The 21404-nt window shown below is 38.1% G+C and overlaps 1 protein-coding gene across 1 annotated transcript in view; it reads left to right on the top strand.

Moving 5' to 3' along the window:
• CPT2 (Carnitine palmitoyltransferase 2) overlaps positions 1–20405 on the top strand; it is a 127448-nt gene extending 107043 nt beyond the window's left edge. The window contains exon 12 of the mRNA XM_090381154.1: positions 20048–20405. Coding sequence (XP_090237280.1) covers positions 20048–20385 — 338 coding nt within the window. The 3' untranslated portion in view covers positions 20386–20405. The remainder of the gene's footprint in view (positions 1–20047) is intronic.
• Positions 20406–21404: the final 999 nt, after the last annotated feature.

The raw sequence follows: 21404 nt of genomic DNA, 5'->3' as shown, positions 1-21404 counted from the left end.
ATTTGGCTCAGATTTTCTTTTTATGCATGTCAACACCACTGCATATAAAGCTCAGCTAGTGGAGGAATATCTTGAAACTGAAGATACCAATGACTGCCATGGCCAGCACAATTGCCAGACTTAAATCTGATTGAGCATGTGTGGAATTCCCTTGGACATCAGTGTGCACACTGACAGCCAACTGTGTAGTCACTTGGTGAGCTAAGGTCTGTGCTGATGGAAGAATGGGATACGTTGCCACAGAATCTTATAGACACCCTTATGCCGAGCATTGTCTGCCATTAGACCTGGTTAGCCATTGGAAGGGAATCATATGCCATAGTGATATCATGTGACAATATTTTTGAGCATCTTGTATCGACTTCTGCATTGTTACCATTTTTGGTAATTCTTATACAACCCCTATAAATGCCCCTTATACCTTTCTGAAGTTTCTTGCAGTCTCCTCATTTCATCGTTATTCTATGGTACACCACTATACCAAATTTTGTTCCACTTCATCGCAAGCTGCATGAGTTAGTTACATCACAGTTTCTATATGTTCTGTTAATTTTATCAAGCAGTGTATTATTTTTAAAAAAATTGATAACTAAAACCTTATTGGAACATGAAGAAAATGAAAGATGCCAAAAAAACTTCGGAAGATTTTGAGAATGACTTAGAAAACAATATTTGGTAGTTGGAAAAATGTTTTGGCATTTAATTAAAAATCTCAGAGCAGTTGAGAACACTGGAACCATGATAGTCAAAAACATAGATGAAGTTAAAACAGAAGAGAAGGGTATTTCAGAAGATGGAGTAAATACCTTGATGAATTGACATTAGATAAATTATAGAATGTCTTAAAATACCGTGTGATTGGACTAAGTTTCAATATCAAAAGCTTAATTTACGGTATTCACCTTGGATGATCTGCAGTTGTTATTTAGGTGAATGAATGACTAAATTTTTGGGTAATTTAAAGTTAAGTAGATTAATTGGTAAGTTTACAGGATGAGAATAAATCAATTAAAAATGGAATTAAAATATGCGCAAGGAAACAGAAGTGCACAACTCTGTCCCTCGTTGTCATGGAGAATTAATTAATTAAGAATTTTAAAATATGTGAAATATATGAGACCAATAGTCATAACGGTAGACTTTCGTTTTGTTAAAAACGTCTTCAGTTGGCAAAGTTTAGTTGAGGGAGAATGCGTGCTGTATTTTAAAGGAATTTTTATGTTCCCGTGATGCACTTTGCGACATGCGCAGCATGCGGCAACTGAAGTTTATCATTGACAAATGTAAAATACTGCATATGGGAAGCAGTAACCCCCACAGTAACATATCAACTGTGTGGTACTATACTGACAGTGGTAGAGAGTGAAAAGGACCTGAGTGTAATTGTGCAGGCTGATATGAAATTTTCTGAGTAGTGCAGATGATCTGCAAGAGTAGCTCATGATGTCCTGTCAATGATATACAGGAATTTTTCTAGCAGGGATAAGGACATGATTATCCCCTTGTATAAGGCAATGGTCAGGCCAGACGTTGAGTACTGTATACAGGTCTGGAGGCCTCATTTTAAGAACGATGTAGAGCTGTTGGAACGAGTACAGAGAAGGGCAACAAGATTATAGAATGGAATATAAGGTTGCTCTTACGAAGAAAGGCTTAAGTTTTGCAAATTGCAATGTCTGGAGACTAGGCACCTGCAAGGTGATCTGATTGAAGTGTATAAAGCTTTGAATGGTTTGAGCATGATCAGTGCTGATGGGATTCTTCCCCTTGCTCAGAATAATCACCTGAGAGGGCATAAATTCAAATTGAGAAAAGATAGTTGTAGGATAGATGAGCAGAAGTTTGCCTATAGCCAGTGGGTGTTTGATTGCTGGAATGAACTTCCATCTGTCGTTGTAGAAGTTGATAGCTTAAATAGATTTAAGGCAGAACTAGACAAACATTTGGAGCAAGTGGATGGATGAAATGAGAAGGGTGTTTTTTTTTTTTTTTTTTGGCTGACACTATATAATCTTGCTTTCTTGCATCATGTGCCTTTGCTAATGCTAAATGCTAAAGTCATTTCCTGGAGGAGAAGCTTCAGAAGATTGGATTAAGGCATTAATTGTATCAATACATAAAAAGAAAAGAAAGCTGATACTGGAAATTACAGAAGTTTACTCCTTGATATATCAGATGAAATTTATTCAAGTATTTTTAACAGAGGATTAGAAGTATTGTTCTATGTAAACTTAGGGAAGAACAGTCTAGTTTTACACCAAATTGTGATGATGATGTGATCAATTATTTGCTTTGATATTATAGAAAAGTCAGGAAATGTAACAACAAAAACCTGTATTTAGGTTTGTTGATCTTGTAAAACCAAGCAAAAACTGTACTAGAAATCTACTCCTTCACATTTTTTAAAATGACATTGGGTGTAATCTTTTAAAGGGAATAAAAAGTATAAAAACAACACTTTTGCAATAAAGCATGAAGGAAGTATTGCTAATCAGAGTAAGGTTAAAATTGGTATGAGGTTGAGTTGCACCTTATCGCCACTTCTTTTTTATAATTTTTGTGGAGAATTTAATAAAAGAGTGTGATTTACTGTTAATCCTTGTTCCATTGCCTCTAGCTGTATTCATGGGCTTGCTGATGCATAGTAATGGAAGAAACTTGCCTTCTGTAGTAGCAGTGTAGTGTCACGATAATTGTTTGGCATTGTAGTGTTATCACATTTTAAATGTAATATAAAAATATTAGCTATGCGTTGTTTTAGCCCATGAACAGTTGGATTTTTGCCTTTTTTAATGGCTTTTTCTGTTATGAACTGATTCCATATCTTGGAATCAATTCATATACATATATGAATTTTGCATTGGAAAGATAACATTCTCATTCAGTAATGCAATTCAGTAGTCTTTGAAGCACCTGTTCATAGAAACCAGCATTGACTCTCTCCCTCCAGGTACAAATTCCTTGTGAATCACACCTTTTTTGTCAAAATGCATGATCAGCATTATCTTGATCCTGGACTTCCATAAATTAAACTTTTTTGATAATTTTTAAGTCCACTGCAGTGTTGTGTGTGTGTGTTATGGGTGTTTAATGGCGCATAAGCTATATTGGTATAGTGTGCCTGTCCATAGAGTTGTGTTAGGAAATAATTCAGAATTGAAGGCATTTCAATTTCATTTTAGAAAACTATTCTGAATCGATGGTATATTCCAATTTTTTCAGAAAATAGAAAAGTTCCTTAATATTTGCCTGATTGCCAATAAAAGTCCACTGCATGCTCTGGCGCTTCATCTCTTGGTCATATTGAAACACTCAACACTCATCTCCATTGACAATACAGTTGAGGAAATTAGGATTGTTTTGACAAGTCTGGATGCAGGCTTCCCATGATGATACTCTTTGTTGCTTCTGCTCATCTGTGACACTGTGCAGCACAAATTTTGCACTGGCCTTGTTTTTCCTCTAAATCTTCATGCATAATTTGATGGTGCATCCGTAGCCAGGTGGGCAGGAGCAGCGGTGCGTAGCACATGCTTCTTGATTAGACCAGGGTTCGAGCCCGTAACCACCAAATATGGAAGATGCGGAAGGTCAGGGAATGACCACCGTATATCCCCAGAGCAATATGGCCTTAGTTGCTAATGCTCCTAAAAACCAAAATAACAACAACAACAGCATAATTTGATAAGTCATCTCCTTATTCATAACCAACTCATCAATCATCATTGTGAGGGCCAAACAATGATCTCTTGCCACAGTTTCCCAAAATTTTGTAACTCTGTTCTCATTTCAAGAGGTTGACAGATGCCCACTTCTTAAGTCATTGCTAACATTGTGAACTGCTTATATTACTCGAACATAGTGGTACAACTTAACATTTCATCACCATAAACAGTTTTTATCATTTCATACATTTCTTTTGCAGATTTTCCCAGTTTAAAGCCAAAATTTCATATTAGTTTGTTGCTCCGTTGCAAAACCATGAACAGAAAATTAACGCTACTAATAAAACTGGTCATTACTTGCAATCTGTCAGCCAGCTAGACAGTCTCTGTACCACCATCTGTTGGATGATGGTACAGAGACTTTGAATTACAACATACCACTTCTGTTTATTGTCAAACTCATTGAAAATGACTGCAACAGCACCAGTCTGGGAATTTTATTACCACACCTCATATATCTCCTTTATTTGCCTAAATAAATAAAATGTATAGACCTCTACATTAACAAATAGGCAGGCAGGTACCGCTGTACAGGCTAGGAAATTTAAAATAAACAGAATGTATTCACAGTCCTTAAATTACATGATGGTCACAGATGTTTTCTTTTATTTCAGATTATATACCCTGAGACTTGATTACTGCAAATAGTAGTAGACAGGCACTGGATTTAATTACCTTATTTGCCCATTCAGTTAAATCCAAGTCAGAAATAGCATTAGTATTAACAAAAAAAACAAAAAAAAAAAACTTTCTTTCCTTTAACTGCTTTTTAAAACAACATAGCCTTTAAATGCAGTTTTCTTTGCAGTACTAAAATTACCATGCGCCAAGTAGAAATGAAGATGACATTCCTCCAACAATCCTTTTGATACAATGTAAAGGCTCTTTGTGTTATTTTAAATAAAGCAGACAGTCTTGTTCCACAAGGCTTACTTTGTGATGTAAAAACACAACTTTGACATTGCCACAGGAAAAATAAAGGCAAGCCACCTTAAAACCCAGAACCAACCATTCAATATCAAAATCTCAAAAACAGTATCCCAAAGAAAGAAATTAATCAATCACAAAATGTGGGAGGTATCAATGTATTTAGGAGAATGAATATGCATGCTCACAGTAGATAACCTTACATCTTTATTATTAACTTGACCTGGTAAAGAAACTCAAATAAAAACCATAGAAACCTCCAATGCAGAGTGATCTGACTAAAAATATTTTATCTTAATTAGATAAGCCACAATCTGTGACAAATTAATGAAGACACGGTCCAGACTAGCTAAATCTCTAGTGTGAGGGGAGGGCATTTCACCAGTTGAAAAAATCCTCAGTTGCTCAGTCATGGTGACTGAGCAACTGAGTCATATTAAATCTCATACCCAGTGGAATAATGGGTAGCACTAAAAGGGAGAAATTCAAAATTATAACAGGAGCTAAATCTATATTGTTAAATGTAATAGTTTTAATATACCCTCACAACAGAATAAACTTTCATTTGCAATGAATTTCCTTGGTGTTACACTACTCTAAAACAGATGGCTTTGCAAAAACATTAATTGGTCATTTGTTTAAAAAATGAGACACTTACAGTATCTTTAAGGACTGACTGGTTTCTCATCAGATAGCAGGTTGTTTTTTGTGACAATACTAAGACAAAGATGATAGCTTTAACTATATTGCAGTTTTGAAGCCCTGATTTTGTATACTTCATGACAGCTCACATCAAAAAATGACTTGACAGTTGTTTTCTGGGATGTTTGTAAGGTAAAACAGTCATATAAACACCTTATAGAGAAATGTCACCCTTTTTTTATGGACTTATAAAGATAAATGCGATTGTTAATATGAGTGCTGAATTGGTGAAATATTTCCAGATTGTAAAATGATTTTTTTTTTTGTGTGTAAAATGTGCTGGATTTTACGGTTTACTGTTTATGTTTTGAAGGTTGTTTAAGTATGGTATTCACAGATTGTCTCTATATGTAAAATTGGTATGAAGCTCCACAGCATCATGGTGCCACCTCTTAATATTAGTAGTGGCAAATAATGCAAGAAAGAAAGCTTATACAGCATCAGCCAAATAAAAATAAAAAAAAAACCTTCCCATTTCACTTATCCATCCCCTCCAATGATTTGTTTAGTTCATCTTTGAATTCATTCAAGCTACCTACTTCCCCAACATCAGATGGAAGTTTATTCCAGCAATCAACCACCTGCTGACTAAAGGCAAACTTCCACATCTGTTCTGCAACCATTCCTTCTCAATTTGAATTTATGCTTCCCCCATGTGCATAGTCTGAGCAAGAGGCAGAATCCCATTGGCATGAGTTTGTTCATCCATTTAAAGCCTTGTACACCTTAATCAGATCACCTCACAGGTGCCTAGGCTCAGATGCTGCAGTTTGCAGAAATGAAGCCTTTCTTGGTAAGAGCATCCCTTTGTTCCTTCTCACTTCTCCGTTCTCTGTACATGCTCGAGCAGCTCTACATCCTTTCTAAAATGAGGGCCTCCAAACCTGTATGAATTACTTAAGATATGGTCTGACCATTACCTTATACAATGGAATAATCACCTCCTTGTCCCTTATAGCAAAATTCCTGTATATCAGTCATTGAAAAACCTCATGAGTTGTCCTGGCAGCCTGTCTGCACTGCTCAGAGAACTTTATCTCCGACTTTACAATTACCCCCAGGTGTTCTTCATTTTCCACTGCCCTGAGTGTAATACCACACAGTTGGTGTGTTAATTGGGGATTACTGCTACTGTATGCATTACTTTGCATTTGTCAATGTTAAACTTCAGTTGCCATTTCTCATCCCAACTACCTAATTTTTCTAATTTTTTTCAGTAGCTTACCCTTGAATACTGTCATTAACCACATTACCAACTTTTGTATTTTTTACAAACTTAGACATCATGCTGATATGTTTTTCATCAATATCATTAATACATATTGTATGCATAGTTGCAATTGCTGCTTAAGCATTTAGGGAAATTCCAACTTACATAAAATTCAACTTGCATAGAGTTCTGCAGAATGCAACTCTTGTGTAAGTCGCGGAATGGTTGTATATGATATTAAAATTACTTTCTGCATCCAGTTCCTTTGTGAATGCAACATAGTAACCAATCAGATTGGTCAGTCAAGATTTGCCCTTAACAAATCCATGCTGTGACTGCAGTATAACTGTACTGCTATCTAGATGGTCCTGCATTAACTGACTGTACTTGTACATGCAATGACATGTACAAGTACAGTCACCTCGACTTACGATGACATCAACATCTGATATTCTCAGATGTTGATGAAGGTATATCAGGAACTGATATACCTTCCATATGATCTTTTATTTTAAGGACCAGTGATATTTGCAAGTACCAATGGCTTTCCGATATAACTGGAACGATACATGGGTGGAAATTTTCAGACACGTGGCGCATGGAACATCACTCATACGATTGTTCTCAACCAATTAGCATCTTTGTTATTTTTCAATGCATGCCGTGCGGAACATCACTTGTACGATTTTTTCAGATATATGACAATCTGAAGCTTAAAGCTCCATCAACCAGGCAGTGCTGTGTGCTTTGAAGACTTTAAAGCCAGCAGAGGCTGGCAGGACTGGATTTTGGTGTTCATAGGCTCTGGGCACCTTTATTCCAAAATGTGCTGGGGGGGGTAAAATGTTTTTATCCCCTTCTATTTTAACACTTTGACTGCGAATCACTTCAATTAAGTGATTCAAGAGTCAACTATAATAAATGATAAATCACCTCAATTGACAGAGCAACCATCACTTCGATTCTTCTAGTTTCAAGAACAGTTGCTAAATATCGTAAGCATATTGAACTGAAGCTCCTAGAGTCAATTGCGCACGTTTTCTCAGCTCGTTTTTCGTTAGTCGCAGTGAAAAGAGTGAACTGTTTTTTTTTTTTTTTTCCTTCCGTTGTTAGGCCCTAGGCACTGTGCCTACAGTGCCTAATGGGAAATCTGACCCTGGAGGCTGGTTCGAGCACTTCAAAAAAAGGGCATATCAAAAATGTTGAAAGGCATGGGGAAGCATCCAGTGCTAATTAAAAAAAAAAAGCAACTGAGACCTTTAAAATTCAATTCCAGGAGTTTGTTGATCAGGAAGATTGATTATCTTTCCCAGCAGGTTTTTAACATTAACGAAACCGGCCTCTTCTGGAAATGAATGCCCAGGAGAACGTACATAGGCTTATGAAAGATAGGTTCACTCTCCTGTTGGGTGCCAATGCCTCTTGAAATTTTAAGCTGAAGCCCTTGCTTGTGTATCACTGTAACATCCCCAGAGTATTTAAACAACAAAAGGTTGACAAAGGCATGCTGGGAGTGTTTGTACAGTAGCAAGAAAGCTTGGGTTACAGGATATGTCTTCAGTGAACGGGAGCTTGAAGTTTTCTGTCCTTCAGTGAAGAATTACCTTGAGAAAAATAAGCTTCCTGTGAAGACACTGCTCCTGCTGGATAACGCACCAGGCCATGATCCCAACCTTGTTCAATCTCTTGAGGCACAATTTGACTTTGTTCAAGTCAAATTTTTGCCACCCAACACCACTCCTCTTCTTCAACCAATGGACCAGCAAGTGATTGCAAACTTCAAGAAAATCTACACCACGAAAATGTTTGCAAGTTTCTTTGCAACGACCCCTGGTGAAAATGCTGTCACCCTCAAAGATGTTTGGAGGTCAAAGTTCAACAAGCTGGGCTGTGTGAGGCTGATCGTAAGTTCTTGGAATGATGTTTCGACCAGGTGCTTAAATTCAGTCTGGAAAAACATCTGGCCTTTAATTATCCATAACATTGACGGATTTGAAGATGATGGTGCTTTGGCAAATGAAATTGTCACTCTTTTTAAATCAATGGGTCTGGAGGTTGGCAAAGAGAATGTGGAGGACCTTATTGATGCTCATAGCTAACAACAGAGGAGCTACAAGAGTTGGAGAAAATTACAGAGTGACACTGGAGAGGAAGAGGAAGAAAAAGATACCCAAAAAGTGTAAGCTGAAGAGTTGAAGACTCATATCTTGTTGGGAGCATTTACGACAAGTGGTAAAAAACATCTTGACATTGAAAACACTGAACTCATGATGTGTAAAATGGAAGATGAAGTAATTTCTTACTTCAGGAAGCTACAAAATTGCCATCAAAAATAGTCCACTTTGCACAGTTTCTTTGGCAGTAACAGCAAAAGTCTGAAAAGACACCTTATGCTTGATATAGTCATGCCACCATTGATTTCTTCAGCTCTGCACTTCAAGTCTAAGGTAAATGCTAATTTATTGTTTGTTTTTTATTTTAAGATGTTTTATATTTATTAAATAATCTTTATAAAACACTCATTTTTAATATAAAAATGAAGTATAATACATAAGAAATACCTATTTTATGTATTGTTGGGGAATGAATGAATGCAGGAAATCAATGTATTATTGATTTCAACTTACAATATTTGCAACATACAAAGGGTTTTGTTTAATGAATTGATATCAGAATTACTATTGTTGGGGCACCACTGTAATAGTAGCTGTTTTTAAAATTATCATAGGAGGGTGCAACTTTGAAACAAGATTTGAGACAATGTAAGCTTACACATTCTGAAATTGAAATAAAATTTCTGGAATTAACAATATAGAGGATATTATGACATCAGAAAAAAAAAAAAAAAAAAAGCAACAACTGGTTTGTATAATTATTATGGTTTTTTTGTTTTTTTTACTTATTTTTAACTAAATTTTAGTCTTGATCTTCTTTTCACTCTAATTTTGTTTGGCTATAAAATCAAAATAGAAAAAATTAATATTCAAAAATATTAAAAGGGATGGTAAAATTGAGGTATATAGTAAAATCAGCACATATTTCTGACACCAACAATGTAGTATACTTGATTCAATGTCAACAAAATGCAGTGCAACACATTTAGACCATCCATCACAAACCAGGAATTGATTCAGCAACAATACTACTTAAACTGCCTTCCAGCTATAAATTAGCTCTTTTGAAGCACCCACAATAGTATGGTTTAAACAAAACACGCAATATTTAATTTTAAATGCCAAACTCCCCACAAATCTTTCACTAATATTGAGTTTACATAATGTAATATTTCCGACACATGTAACAGAATTTCTTCCTGGGAATTGAAATGTTTATATAAAAAATGCCCCTTCTCCCCCTATCAAATGAACCAACTGATGATGGCAATGAAAGTCCACTGTTTTGGGCTCTTGGCTCAGTAGTTATTTTAAATCATAATATGACGAGCATTAAGAAAAGTGCACTTTATTCCTCGTTATATATTTTAGTATTCTTTAATCACTTTCTTTCCATACGACTTATTACTAACATATAAACAGTTTGGGAGGTAAGTTCCGAAGTTGAGGTAATGTTACCATTATTTTAATGTCACTTAATCCAAGGAACTTTAGGTCAGTCTCTAATATAATTTATTATATTTTCAGTTTTTAAAAAGGTTCCGAATTCCTTAGAAAAACTCATCCCAGTGAATTTCCAGATGGCTTGTATGCTATCTGGAAATTCACTCGCAATAAGGTTAATATCTAATCATGAAAATTTTCAGTACCATTTGAATCCTTAGTAAAAGAAAAAATTCAGTATTAGTTGAATCCTTAGTAAAAATGAGGTCAAGAATGTTGTTTTAAATTTGGAATGTAATATATTGATGTAAGCAGCAGTTATCTTATCAACTGTGGAAGTAACTTACAAGTTCAATGTACCTCTGGGAAATATATCATATCTATATTTCATATCCATTCCTCCACCCAGTTTGTCTGCATAAATTGTCATCATAACTCATTTGGTCTTGGAGTACACCCCAAATCACATTTTTGTTTTCCTATCAAATATCACACAAGACTGGTTCAGTAGGATCTTGACAGTTCTCATTTATTGGATATGCACTTCTTGAATCTGTGTGATTAGCATTTAAAAGTATAACCTATTTCTTTATACTCTATGTCTATCTTTCCTGCACCCATTGTACTTGCCTTAGGAGACTCCGCCAGGCAAATGCCCCACAAAACCTCTATAAGGTATAAACAGCTACCTTACAGACAGAAGTGTCTCAGTATGCACAAGGTTCCAGGAATTGACACGCCCTGTGAATAAAGGCTGCCTGCAGTATTTAATCCTTGGCCCTTTCTTCTGGAACATTGTTCTGGATGAATTTCTGGCCTTGGATCTGGGCCGCGTGGAAAGCCTGGCCTTTGCAGATGACATGATTTTCCTTGTAAAAGGTAACACATGAGTGGTTGTAGAGCAAAGATCAAATGCTGCCCTCTTGCAGCTGCAGGAGTGGGCACAAATGCACATGCTCAAAATATCGCCTGACAAAACCAAACAAATACTTCTAAAAGGCAATTTGGACATAAGAAGACATCCACAAATCAAAATTAACACAACCACTATAAAAATGGTAACAGAACTAAAATATCTTGGAGTGGTCTTTGATTCAAAATTAACTTTTTACCCCCATTTGATCTACTTGGCGAAGAAAGTGAGAAATTATGCAGGTATGATTGCCAGGATCAGTTGAGCAGACTGGGAACTCAAAAGAAAGACCCTGGCAATCATATACCCTGCAATGTTCCTACCTGTTATCACCTATGGAGCCGGTGTGTGATTCACCCGCTCGGCCGGAGCAGTATGGCCTTAGTTGCTAATGCTCCTAAAAATCAAATAACAATAACAACAACAACCCGCTCGGCCATAGTAAGAAATAGAAATAAATTTGAATCGATACAAAGGACAATACTACTCACTATTACCAAAGCATGTCGCACAGTAAGCACACCTGCACTACAGTTGCTGGCCGGAGCTCTCCCATTACCTGGAAGTAGCCAAAAGAGGCTTATATTATAGATTTAAAAAGGGCATACCCACAGAATTTCTGGGAATAGTCCTTGATACAATCAACACCTTCAATGCTGAAAGAAAAAGAATAGCCACAAAGCTCCATGAGCTATGGCAAACAAAGTGGGAGCAGGAAACCAGTTTGGTTACCAAACGGTTTCTGCTTGAAACATTTTTCAAGACATGTTTCAAGCAGAAACATTGACACCCGTAGCAGAAACCAAATGGTTTCTGCCACGGATGTCAATGGTTACCCAAAAGCCACCTAAGTGGTATGCCCCTGGACTTTTTACAACATTTATATTGACAGGTCACGGCTCCCTAAAGGCGAAACTAACCTCCTTAGAGCTGACTCATGACCCAAACTGCACCTGTGGTGAGAGTGAAGACTGGGCACACATTCTATGTGAATGTATAATATATGACATCCCCAGAACAGAGCTAATAGCACAAATTGGCCCCCTTCCCAGGGGAGAAGAACATCTGTTCATCATAGAAGAAGAAAATTATAAAGCTTTTACATCTTTCACTCAGAAAGTATTCAAAATGCACAGAACAATCCAAAGAATGGCAATTCAGTCCTCCAGCAATTAAACAATAATTAATAGTTAAAATTGCCCAAGTTTCCCACCATGCCCAGACGATGACTTAAAAACTGTCAGGATAGAAGTATTCTGCACCCTGACAGAAATCTGACATGACAAAACTCCCCAGGACTACCCTGCCATGTGTAGGAACCTGGAGCCCCACACCAAATAAGTAACCATGTAGGGGAGGGATGTACAGGCAGCCAGGGAAGCAGATTAGCTGAAAAATATCATTCTTTAAGATATTCTATAATTATCTAATGAAAAATATCAGTAAGTTGGTAGCAAGGGGATGCAATGTAGAATGAATGAATAGGTTGGGCACTGAGTGAACTAGGAATTATGGTAAAAGGGAATAAATGGCAGTTTTGGTGAAAGAAAGAGTGACCTAGCATGAGGGAAAGAGAGTGAATGGGAATGAGTGGAAGAGCAAATGTGGTTGGCTGAGATTGGGAATAACTTACATTACTTTATATATACTAACAAACATTTACTAACCACACAAACACTGCATTCTCCCCTGGCGTGCAAAAAACGTGGCGCCTCCGTATCCAGGTGGGAAGGAGCAGCAGTGCGTGGCACATGCTTCTTGATTAGACCTGGGTTCGAGCCCGTCAGCACCAAATACGGAGGATGCGGAAAGGTCAGGGAATGACCACCGCATATCCCGGAGTAATATGGCCTTAGTTGCTAATGCTCCTAAAAACCAAATAACAAACAAACAAGCAAAAAAAGCAAACAACCTCAAGGACCATTATTTAAACATCCCGGCAGGGATGTTTAAATTATGGTCCTTGAGGTTGTCACAGACATTCTCTCAGATATGCCAGACAAGCTGTACTTGCAACCTGGGAGTCTAAAACGCTGATGGAACTGATATTCGGGTGACACTCAAGTCAAGTGGACCCAATTTCAGCGAAGTCCGGACGGTCTGTGACAGCCAAATCCTCTGCTTGCACCTTCACGATGGTGGGACTGTTAGTAATCCTGGGTATAACCTCCATGCACAAGTACATGGTGGGTGACCACCCAGGTGTGAACCAACGTAAGCAGGGGTCGAGGTGTGGCACCCACACCACATGGAGGAACGCCACCCCTCTATGTTACCAGGCAGTACTAGGTGGTAGATGACTCTCATCAACCGGTGAAATACCACCCCTTTGCATATTGGAGGCTTGAAGTGGTGGAACCCATGTTTAGTCTCTAGAGATAAGTTCCGGTCAACCCTTCCCCATTTCTTCCATCATGCAGTATGATTGATGACTTTTGAGGTTAGGATGAACGTCATGGCGAGATCCAATATTCCTTACATTTCGAGGGTACAGCTCTAAAACGGTGTTCGCAGGCCGGCCGCTAGTTAGTACACCGGACTGAACCTATTGGTAACTCTCTAGGAAGCTTCCGGATCAGCTAGTGTATAATCTTGCTACCTCTACTCCGCCAGATAGTGACTGGAGGGAGTCCGAGTAGTGTGTATGTGGGGAGCATTGTCGAGGACACATTATGTCAAGGATCTGGATATATTCTTACAACATGTACGCCATATCCAAAAATTTCATTACTTCATACAGCATGTCCCACCTACTTTTTCTTACTATTGAATACACCATGAATTGTCAAAACTAATAGAGCAAGCTTATCTGCGAAAAGATCTAAACCTCCCAAGGACTTCCTAATTCATTTCACAAATATACGTGGTCTTAATTCTAATCTCAACGATGTCCATTTCCACTTGCAGTCTGCCAAACCCCATGTACTTTTTCTGACAGAATCTCAGTTATCGGTTGATTCATCTACTGCTCATCTCAGATGCCCAAATTATTCGCTGTATGATTCCTTTCGCCTCAAAGTGGTACTTGTGCATATGTCCGTTCTGATATTCCCTGTCAGAGACTTGGCAATTTGGAATCTCCTCTCTTTGATCTTCTCTGGCTTAAAATCTCTCTACCTCATTGTGTCAAATTCATCTGTTGTCTCTACCGTTCTCCCAACTCCACTAATCACTTGGAGCTCTTTGACTTCCTCTCTTTGCAACTTGACTTTCTCCAGTCCAACTTTCCTAACAGTGAAGTAATTTTCCTTGGTGATTTTAATGTTCACAACTCCAGCTGGCTTCCGTTTTCTAGTCACACCGACTCAGCAGGTCGAGATGCTGAGGCTTTTGCAATTACTAATGACCTAGCACAGATTGTTCATTTACCTACAAGAATACCGGACAATCCTAATCATACAGCCAATACGCTTGATCTTTTTTCTCACAAACAACCCTTCTAAGTACACGGTTGAAGTGAGAGGTCCTTTAGGCACTGCAGATCACAACTTGGTGATTGTCTCTTCTCCAATGGAACCTTTATCTGATGGCTATTCCCAACCACGTGTTGTTTGGCATTACAAGAATGCAAAATGGGATGACCTGCAAGACTTCTTTTACTTTGTCGGATTACTGTTTCAAGACTTCTGATGTCAACGTTTGCTCAGATCGTGTCAGTGAAATTATTCTTGCAGGAATGGACTCCCTTATCCCACACTCCACTTTCAAATCTCGTCCTCTATCTAAACCTTGGTTTTCCAATAAATGTGCTAAGGCTGTCCAAGAGAAGAATGTTGCATATCGTAATTGGCTTGTTTCTAATTCTTCAGTTTCATTTTCTACCTACACCAAAGCTCGCAACAGTTGTAAAGCAATTATTAATCAGTCCAAACTAGAGTTTGAACAGGCTAAGAGTAGAAAACTTGCTTCTTGCCCTAATGGTAGCCGAGCATTCTAGTCTCTTGCCAAAGCTATTGGCCGCAACTTTTGCCCATCTTTGCTCCCACCTCTGTCCAAACCAGATGGTTCTGTTGCCACTTCAGCCAAGGATAAAGCTGACCTGCTAGCATCCCATTTTTCTTCCAGCTCATGTATGAATGATCTTGGTAAAACACCTCCCACCATTCCCAACACACTCCATTCAATGCCTCCTGTGGTCTTCTGTCAAAAGGATATCAGAAGGATTTTGATGAACCTTGATGCTAAGAAAGCTCCAGGTCCTGATGGTATTTCTCCACTTTTTCTCAAAACCTGTGCTCCTGAACTTACTCCTATTCTTTGCCGCCTTTTTTCACTTTCTTATTCCAAAGGTGTTTTTCCTTCTGCTTGGAAATTTGCTCATATCCAGCCAGTTCCTAAAAAGGGTGACAAATCCCTCCCATCCAATTATCGTCCCATTGCAATTACTTCTACTCTTTCTAAAGTAATGGAGAAATCAATTAACCGCCAAATCTTAAGCTACCTAGAAACTTTCCGTCTGATCAGTGATCACCAGTATGGATTCCGTCAGTGTCGATCCACTGGAGATATTCTGGCTTATGTTACCCATTTATGGACTAATTCAATGGAAAGGTTCGGTGAAACTCAAGTAGTTGCTCTTGACATCTCAAAGGCTTTTGATCGTGTTTGGCATAAAGGTCTTCTAAACAAGCTTCCATCTTATGGTTTGCCAAATGTTTTTAGTAATTGGTTATCCAGTTTTCTCTCTGATCGCTCACTGAGGGTGATGGTAGATGGCTCTCTGTCTTCTAACTTCTCCACTAATGCCGGTGTCCCCCAAGATTCAGTTCTTTCCCCCACTTTTTTCCTCTTGTATATCAATGACCTTCTTCCATTGACTGGAAATCCTATCCATAGTTTTGCCGATGATAGCACATTGCATTCAACTTTCCATTTTGAGAAACCTTGTCCTGCTCAATCAGCTTCAACTTCTCGAAAATCTGCTACCAATTCCTTAAATGCCGATCTTCAGGTAATTCTCCAGTGGGGCAAAGACAACTTAGTTGATTTCAACCCTTCTAAAACTCAGTCTTGTCTTATATCTCGCAAAAAGGATTCTTCTACTCTTATGCTTATCTTTAGTGACACTCCGATTTCTAGGCAAAATGATATATCTCTTTTGGGGATTACCCTGACTTCTAATCTCTCTTGGCACAAGCACATTACAAATATTGCTTCCTCTGCATCTAAAAAACTTGGTTTTCTCTTTCGCTCTCGGCGTTACTTTTCTTCCAAACAGCTGCTCACTCTGTATAAATCGCAAATTCGCCCTGCCATGGAATATTGTTCTCACATCTGGGGTGGTGCCCCCAAAACCTCTCTCAGGCTTCTTGATTCCATTCAGAAGAGGGCAGTTAGGTTAATTAATGATTCATCTCTAACAGAGTCTCTCCACTCGCTTTCTCATAGACGCACTGTTTCTGCTGCATGCCTCTTCTATAGATACTTCCATGGGCACTGTTCTTCTGAATTGGCTTCTATAATTCCTGCTCTCTCTTTCAAAACATTCCAACATGTGCCGCCACCAGCCAACATCCATTTACTGTCCAACTTCAAACCCACAGAACCAACTTTTAATCTTCCTCATTTATTCATTCAACTGCCGTTTTCTGGAACAACCTTCCTTCATACGTATTTCCTGAAAATTACAATCTACAGAAGTTCAAGTCCACTGTCAACCAATATCTTCTTTCGTCTTCTTAACCTCAAACCCAAGCACGGTACTAACTATAGGTTCTAATACCTCTCGTGTTTAGGGTTCACATAAAAAAAAAAAAAAAACGTGCGGCTAGGCCTGCTCCACAACTGAAGAAGTACAGTAAGTTGAGGTGCCCAGAGAGTGCAGTGCAGAAACCAAGAGTTGAATAAATGAAATGAAAGTTAGAAGAATGAATGAAGGTGTAAGTGTGTGAGAAAAAGAACACAAACCATAAATGCTACAGTCAAGTACACACTAACCCTAGTTTTAAATAGTATTTAAATTTACATTACACATCATTGCATCCCCCCTGGTGTGTGAGAAAAAGATGAATGAGTGTGAGTGAAAAAAAAAATATATATATATGTATATACAGGGTGCAGAGAAACTCTACCGACAAACTTGAACAGGTAATAGATGGTACCAAAAGAAACATTTTTTGTCAAGTAAACATCGTTCGTAAATGAGTCGTTATAGCAGCAGAAGCTATTAAAGGGTTGTAAAAATCAGAACAACATATTCAGTAATTTAATGTCGTTTAATGTATAGAAACCATTTGCTGTTGCACACAAAATAGAAAAAAACAATTCATAAGAAGTGCTCGAATTGGTGACTGTGATGTTCAATGCATAACTCACACCGACACATCATTGAATGTTGTAGGCGTTGGAAGTTCCTAGGATTGTCTTGTGTCTCTGCACTTGCTACAACAATCTGTGCTATAAGTTCCTCCACTGTGTCAACTGGCGTTTCCCCAAAAGAAAAAGTCCAAACAAGTCAGATCAGGAGATTTTGCTGGCCAGGCTACAGGTCCACCTCGACCAATCCATCTGCCTGGAAAAAGTGTGCGCTTACACGTCTGTCAAAATGTGGTTGTGCGCCATCATATTGGAACCACATTTGTGCTCGGACAGTCAGAGGAACATCCTCCAACAACTCTGGAAGTGTGTGCTCTAGAAAATGCAAATAGAGTTGTCCATCTAAACGTGCGGGCAACATGTATGGTCCAACTAAAACGTTTCCCACGATGCCAGCCAGCCCATATACATTGGGCTGGCTGGCATCGTGGCTGGCATATACTAAACCTGTGTTGGTAGCCATGTTCAACCATTGCATGGAGATTATTCTCTGCCCACACATGACTGTTGCGGCTGTTGAACAATCCCTCTTGGGTGAAACATGCCTCATCAGTGTAAAGCACATTATTGGCAAAATCAGGCTGCAAGTTGGTTTTCTGTAAAAACCAGTGGGAGAACTCGACACAGTGGGCAAAGTCAGCAGGTTCTAGTGCATGCACTTTCTGGCATCGGAAAGGATGTAGTCCGGCTTCGTTGCACCACATCCCACACCAAACGTTGCTGCACATGCAATCGGTATGCAATGGCTCTTGTGCTGGTAGAAGAAGTATTAGTGAAGGTCTGCAAAACCTGTTCCTCAAACCGGGGTGTCCTAACAGTGCGTCGGCATCCAGTATCATGCATATTCACACCGAAAGAGCCACTGTCGTGCAATCTTTGGCGTATCGCAGCGAATGTTGTGTGGTGAGGCAACCTTCTGTCTGGGAAGTGTTCTTGATAAATCCTGCGAGCCTCTCTTCCGTTTCGATTTGCTATGCTGTACATTAAATGGATATCTGCCATTTCTGCAACAGTGAAACGCTCCATATCTGTACCCGTACTGATCATAATATGACATTACACTTTTATGCTATTAGCGGCAGATACGCATCACTCCGAGGACCTCTCAATGCATGCATACGTTAATGTTGATAGTAGTCGTACATTCGAGCACTATGTTATGGATTGTTTTTTTATATTTTGTGTGCAACAGCAAATGATTTGTATGAATTAAACGACATTAAATTACTGAATGTGTTGTTCTGATTTTTACAACCGTTTAATAGCTTCTGCTGCTATAACGACTCATTTATGACCTGTTTACTTGACAAAAAATATTTCGTTTGGTGCCCTCTATCACCTGTTCAAGTTTGTCGGTAGAGTTTCTCTGGATATATAAAACTAGGAAAAAAAAGAAAAAAAATTATAAATTATAAGAAAAAAAGTATAAAAAAAAATGAATGCAAGTATGAATGTGAATGCAGATTATGAATAAAGTAAATGTGTTTCTCTCCCACCGCTTCACCTGGTGGGTTCCCACTGCCAGCTAACATATCCCACCCCCAGAGCAGGATGGGCAGCTTGACCTCCTTACCAGATTTGACACTACATGGACATGACCACCATCACCGACGAAGACATACTGCGGCTTTGCTGCCGACACGTCATTTGGCTATCTGAACTGGATACTCTAACCTGGTTCCCTCTAAAACCCCATTCCCGGGAGAGGAGGGGAGGAGATGAGATAGAGACCTGTCTCCTCCCCCTCTGCCCCTCATCTTTGCCTGGTTGGGCTCGTCTTCACTGACCTCTTTGGGGATGCCTACTCTATCATCCCTATTCTTCTCTCTGTTTTCCCACCGTCTTCAGTCTTCCCCCTCTCACTAAACCGACTGAGTATATCCTTTAACAATGCCGCCGAATTCTAATCAACGTCTAAATTCTACCGCTTTCATGTAAATCTCTTTCGGCCAAATTCTAGTGTATCTCCCCCCCCCCCTTTTTTTATCTACTGAGTGCCTGACCTGCCTCCTTGTGGCAAGGTGTAGGTAGCATGGGTCCCAATAGGGGACAATTAACACTATTATCTTTCATCTAGCGTATAGCCTCACATCTAAATTTAATAACATCAAAATTTTGCCCGACCTATTAGGCCTTTTAACACATCTTATAGTTCAGCATTCTAGCCCAACCAGCGATTTCCAAAGAGCAATCCCATTAAGCATTAATGTCAAACACGTGATTTTTTTTTTAGGTCCTAGCCACTGAAATCCTAGGAAACTTGATGGCAGGACCTGCCAGAGCAACTTGTGATACTGGACACATCTGGCTAGCCTCCACGTGGCAAGGTATGGGCAACGTCGGGCCCGACCAAGGGCCTGGCGGCCAATAAGCCAGACAAACAATGGGCACAACACATCACACTGCACAAACATGGCCCACACACTTTCACGTCTCTGGCTTGACAGTGTACTGTCCTTGATACAGCGAACACATGCGGAGATGGGAGAAATCCCAGGTGCTGTCTGACACGAACATACCTTATACCTGTACTTGCCATATTCATATTTTCCATTCCTTATATCAGAATGACACCATGTGTCATTAAGTGTATTACTGTTATTCTATTGAATAATAGCATTATTCACTTGAACAGTAATAAAAATGCTAGATAGTGTAAAAAAATAATAATAATAATTTTGGTAATTTCACTCACTAGGACAAGGATTTGATCGTCATCTCTTTGGCTTGAAAACTCTAGCTGAGAAGAAAGGAGGACCATTACCAGAGCTCTTTCAAGATCCATCTTATAGTTCAGCAAATTATTTTGTACTCTCAACTTCTACTCTCTTAGGACCTGCATTTGTTGGAGGAGGGTTTGGCCCAGTCGTTCAAGATGGGTTTGGATTAGGGTATGGTTTAATAGATGATAAAATGGGCTGTCTTGTAAGTTCATACACACCACATACAAATGGAAAGGAATTTGTTGAATGCTTAAGAAGTAGTCTTGATAATATTTATGAATTACTGCAATCATTTCATCCTAATACTTCATAAAAAATCAGAACTTATACTTACTACTGGTGATATGTTCACTGTTAAAAAATGGTATGCAGTGAAAAAATAAATAGCATTTATTTTCTATTCTCTGCATACCATTTTTTGAGCACAATAAAATCATGTTTTTTCAGTAGTATGTGAGAGTGTAGTATTCAAGTTTAAAAAAGTTAGAAGCCCCTATGCTAGAAAGCAGTTATGCATTGATAAATTCTGGATGTAATAATAAGAGAAAAAAATAATATAAGCATGCCTTTCTCAAGTTCATTTTTACTAGATAGCTATATCTTTGATGTCCTAAATTCATTCTTTATTATATTTTAATATATTTTTGGCTTATATTCAGTATAGAAAATAAGAAAAATATCTTTTTTGATTTTTGTGATGTATTTGCCATACTTGAACAATAATGTATTTGTTAATATGGAAAAAGATTGCTGTGCTAAAAGTGTTTATCCATCGTTGGTAGCTTATACCAAAAACTAGTATGATTGATTCTTTACATAACTGATACTTGCTTAAAGCTAGTTGAGACTAACTGGAGACTACAAAATGAGTAAAAAAAAAAAAGGTGCATGAGGAACAATGATGATTATCTTTGATTCGCATGATTTTTGAATATATTATTAACTCATTCATGAGTTAGTTTCCTGAATCTGCATGGGCTCCTATAATAAGTAAAAATTAAGACTTTGTGTTACATGTTATGCATGTTTTTAAATATCAGTTTGTTCTTATTTTGATAAGAAGAAATTGATATTTAAAATTCAGGGGAAATATATTTGAAGTTCTTGAAATATATAAACTGCTCTTGAATTTTAAATATCATTATTAGAAGAAACAAGAAAAGAGAGGGGCATCAAAAATCATTTGACAATGATTTTGCATCTCATTTTGCTTAGGGTTTAAAAATGTGTAATCGATTGTTTATCATTAAACTAAAATTATTGTTAAAAATGAAACTAGAATTTTTGCCACTTAAAAAAAAAAAAAAAAAAAAACCCTAAAAAAAATGTTCT

The sequence above is a fragment of the Mastigoproctus giganteus genome, chromosome 9, assembly GCF_048544385.1.
Source record: "Mastigoproctus giganteus isolate SK-2022 chromosome 9, ASM4854438v1, whole genome shotgun sequence".
NCBI lineage: Eukaryota > Metazoa > Arthropoda > Arachnida > Uropygi > Thelyphonidae > Mastigoproctus > Mastigoproctus giganteus.
The sequence above is the reverse complement of the archived record's forward strand: the minus strand, read 5'-3'. Positions and strand labels throughout refer to the sequence as shown.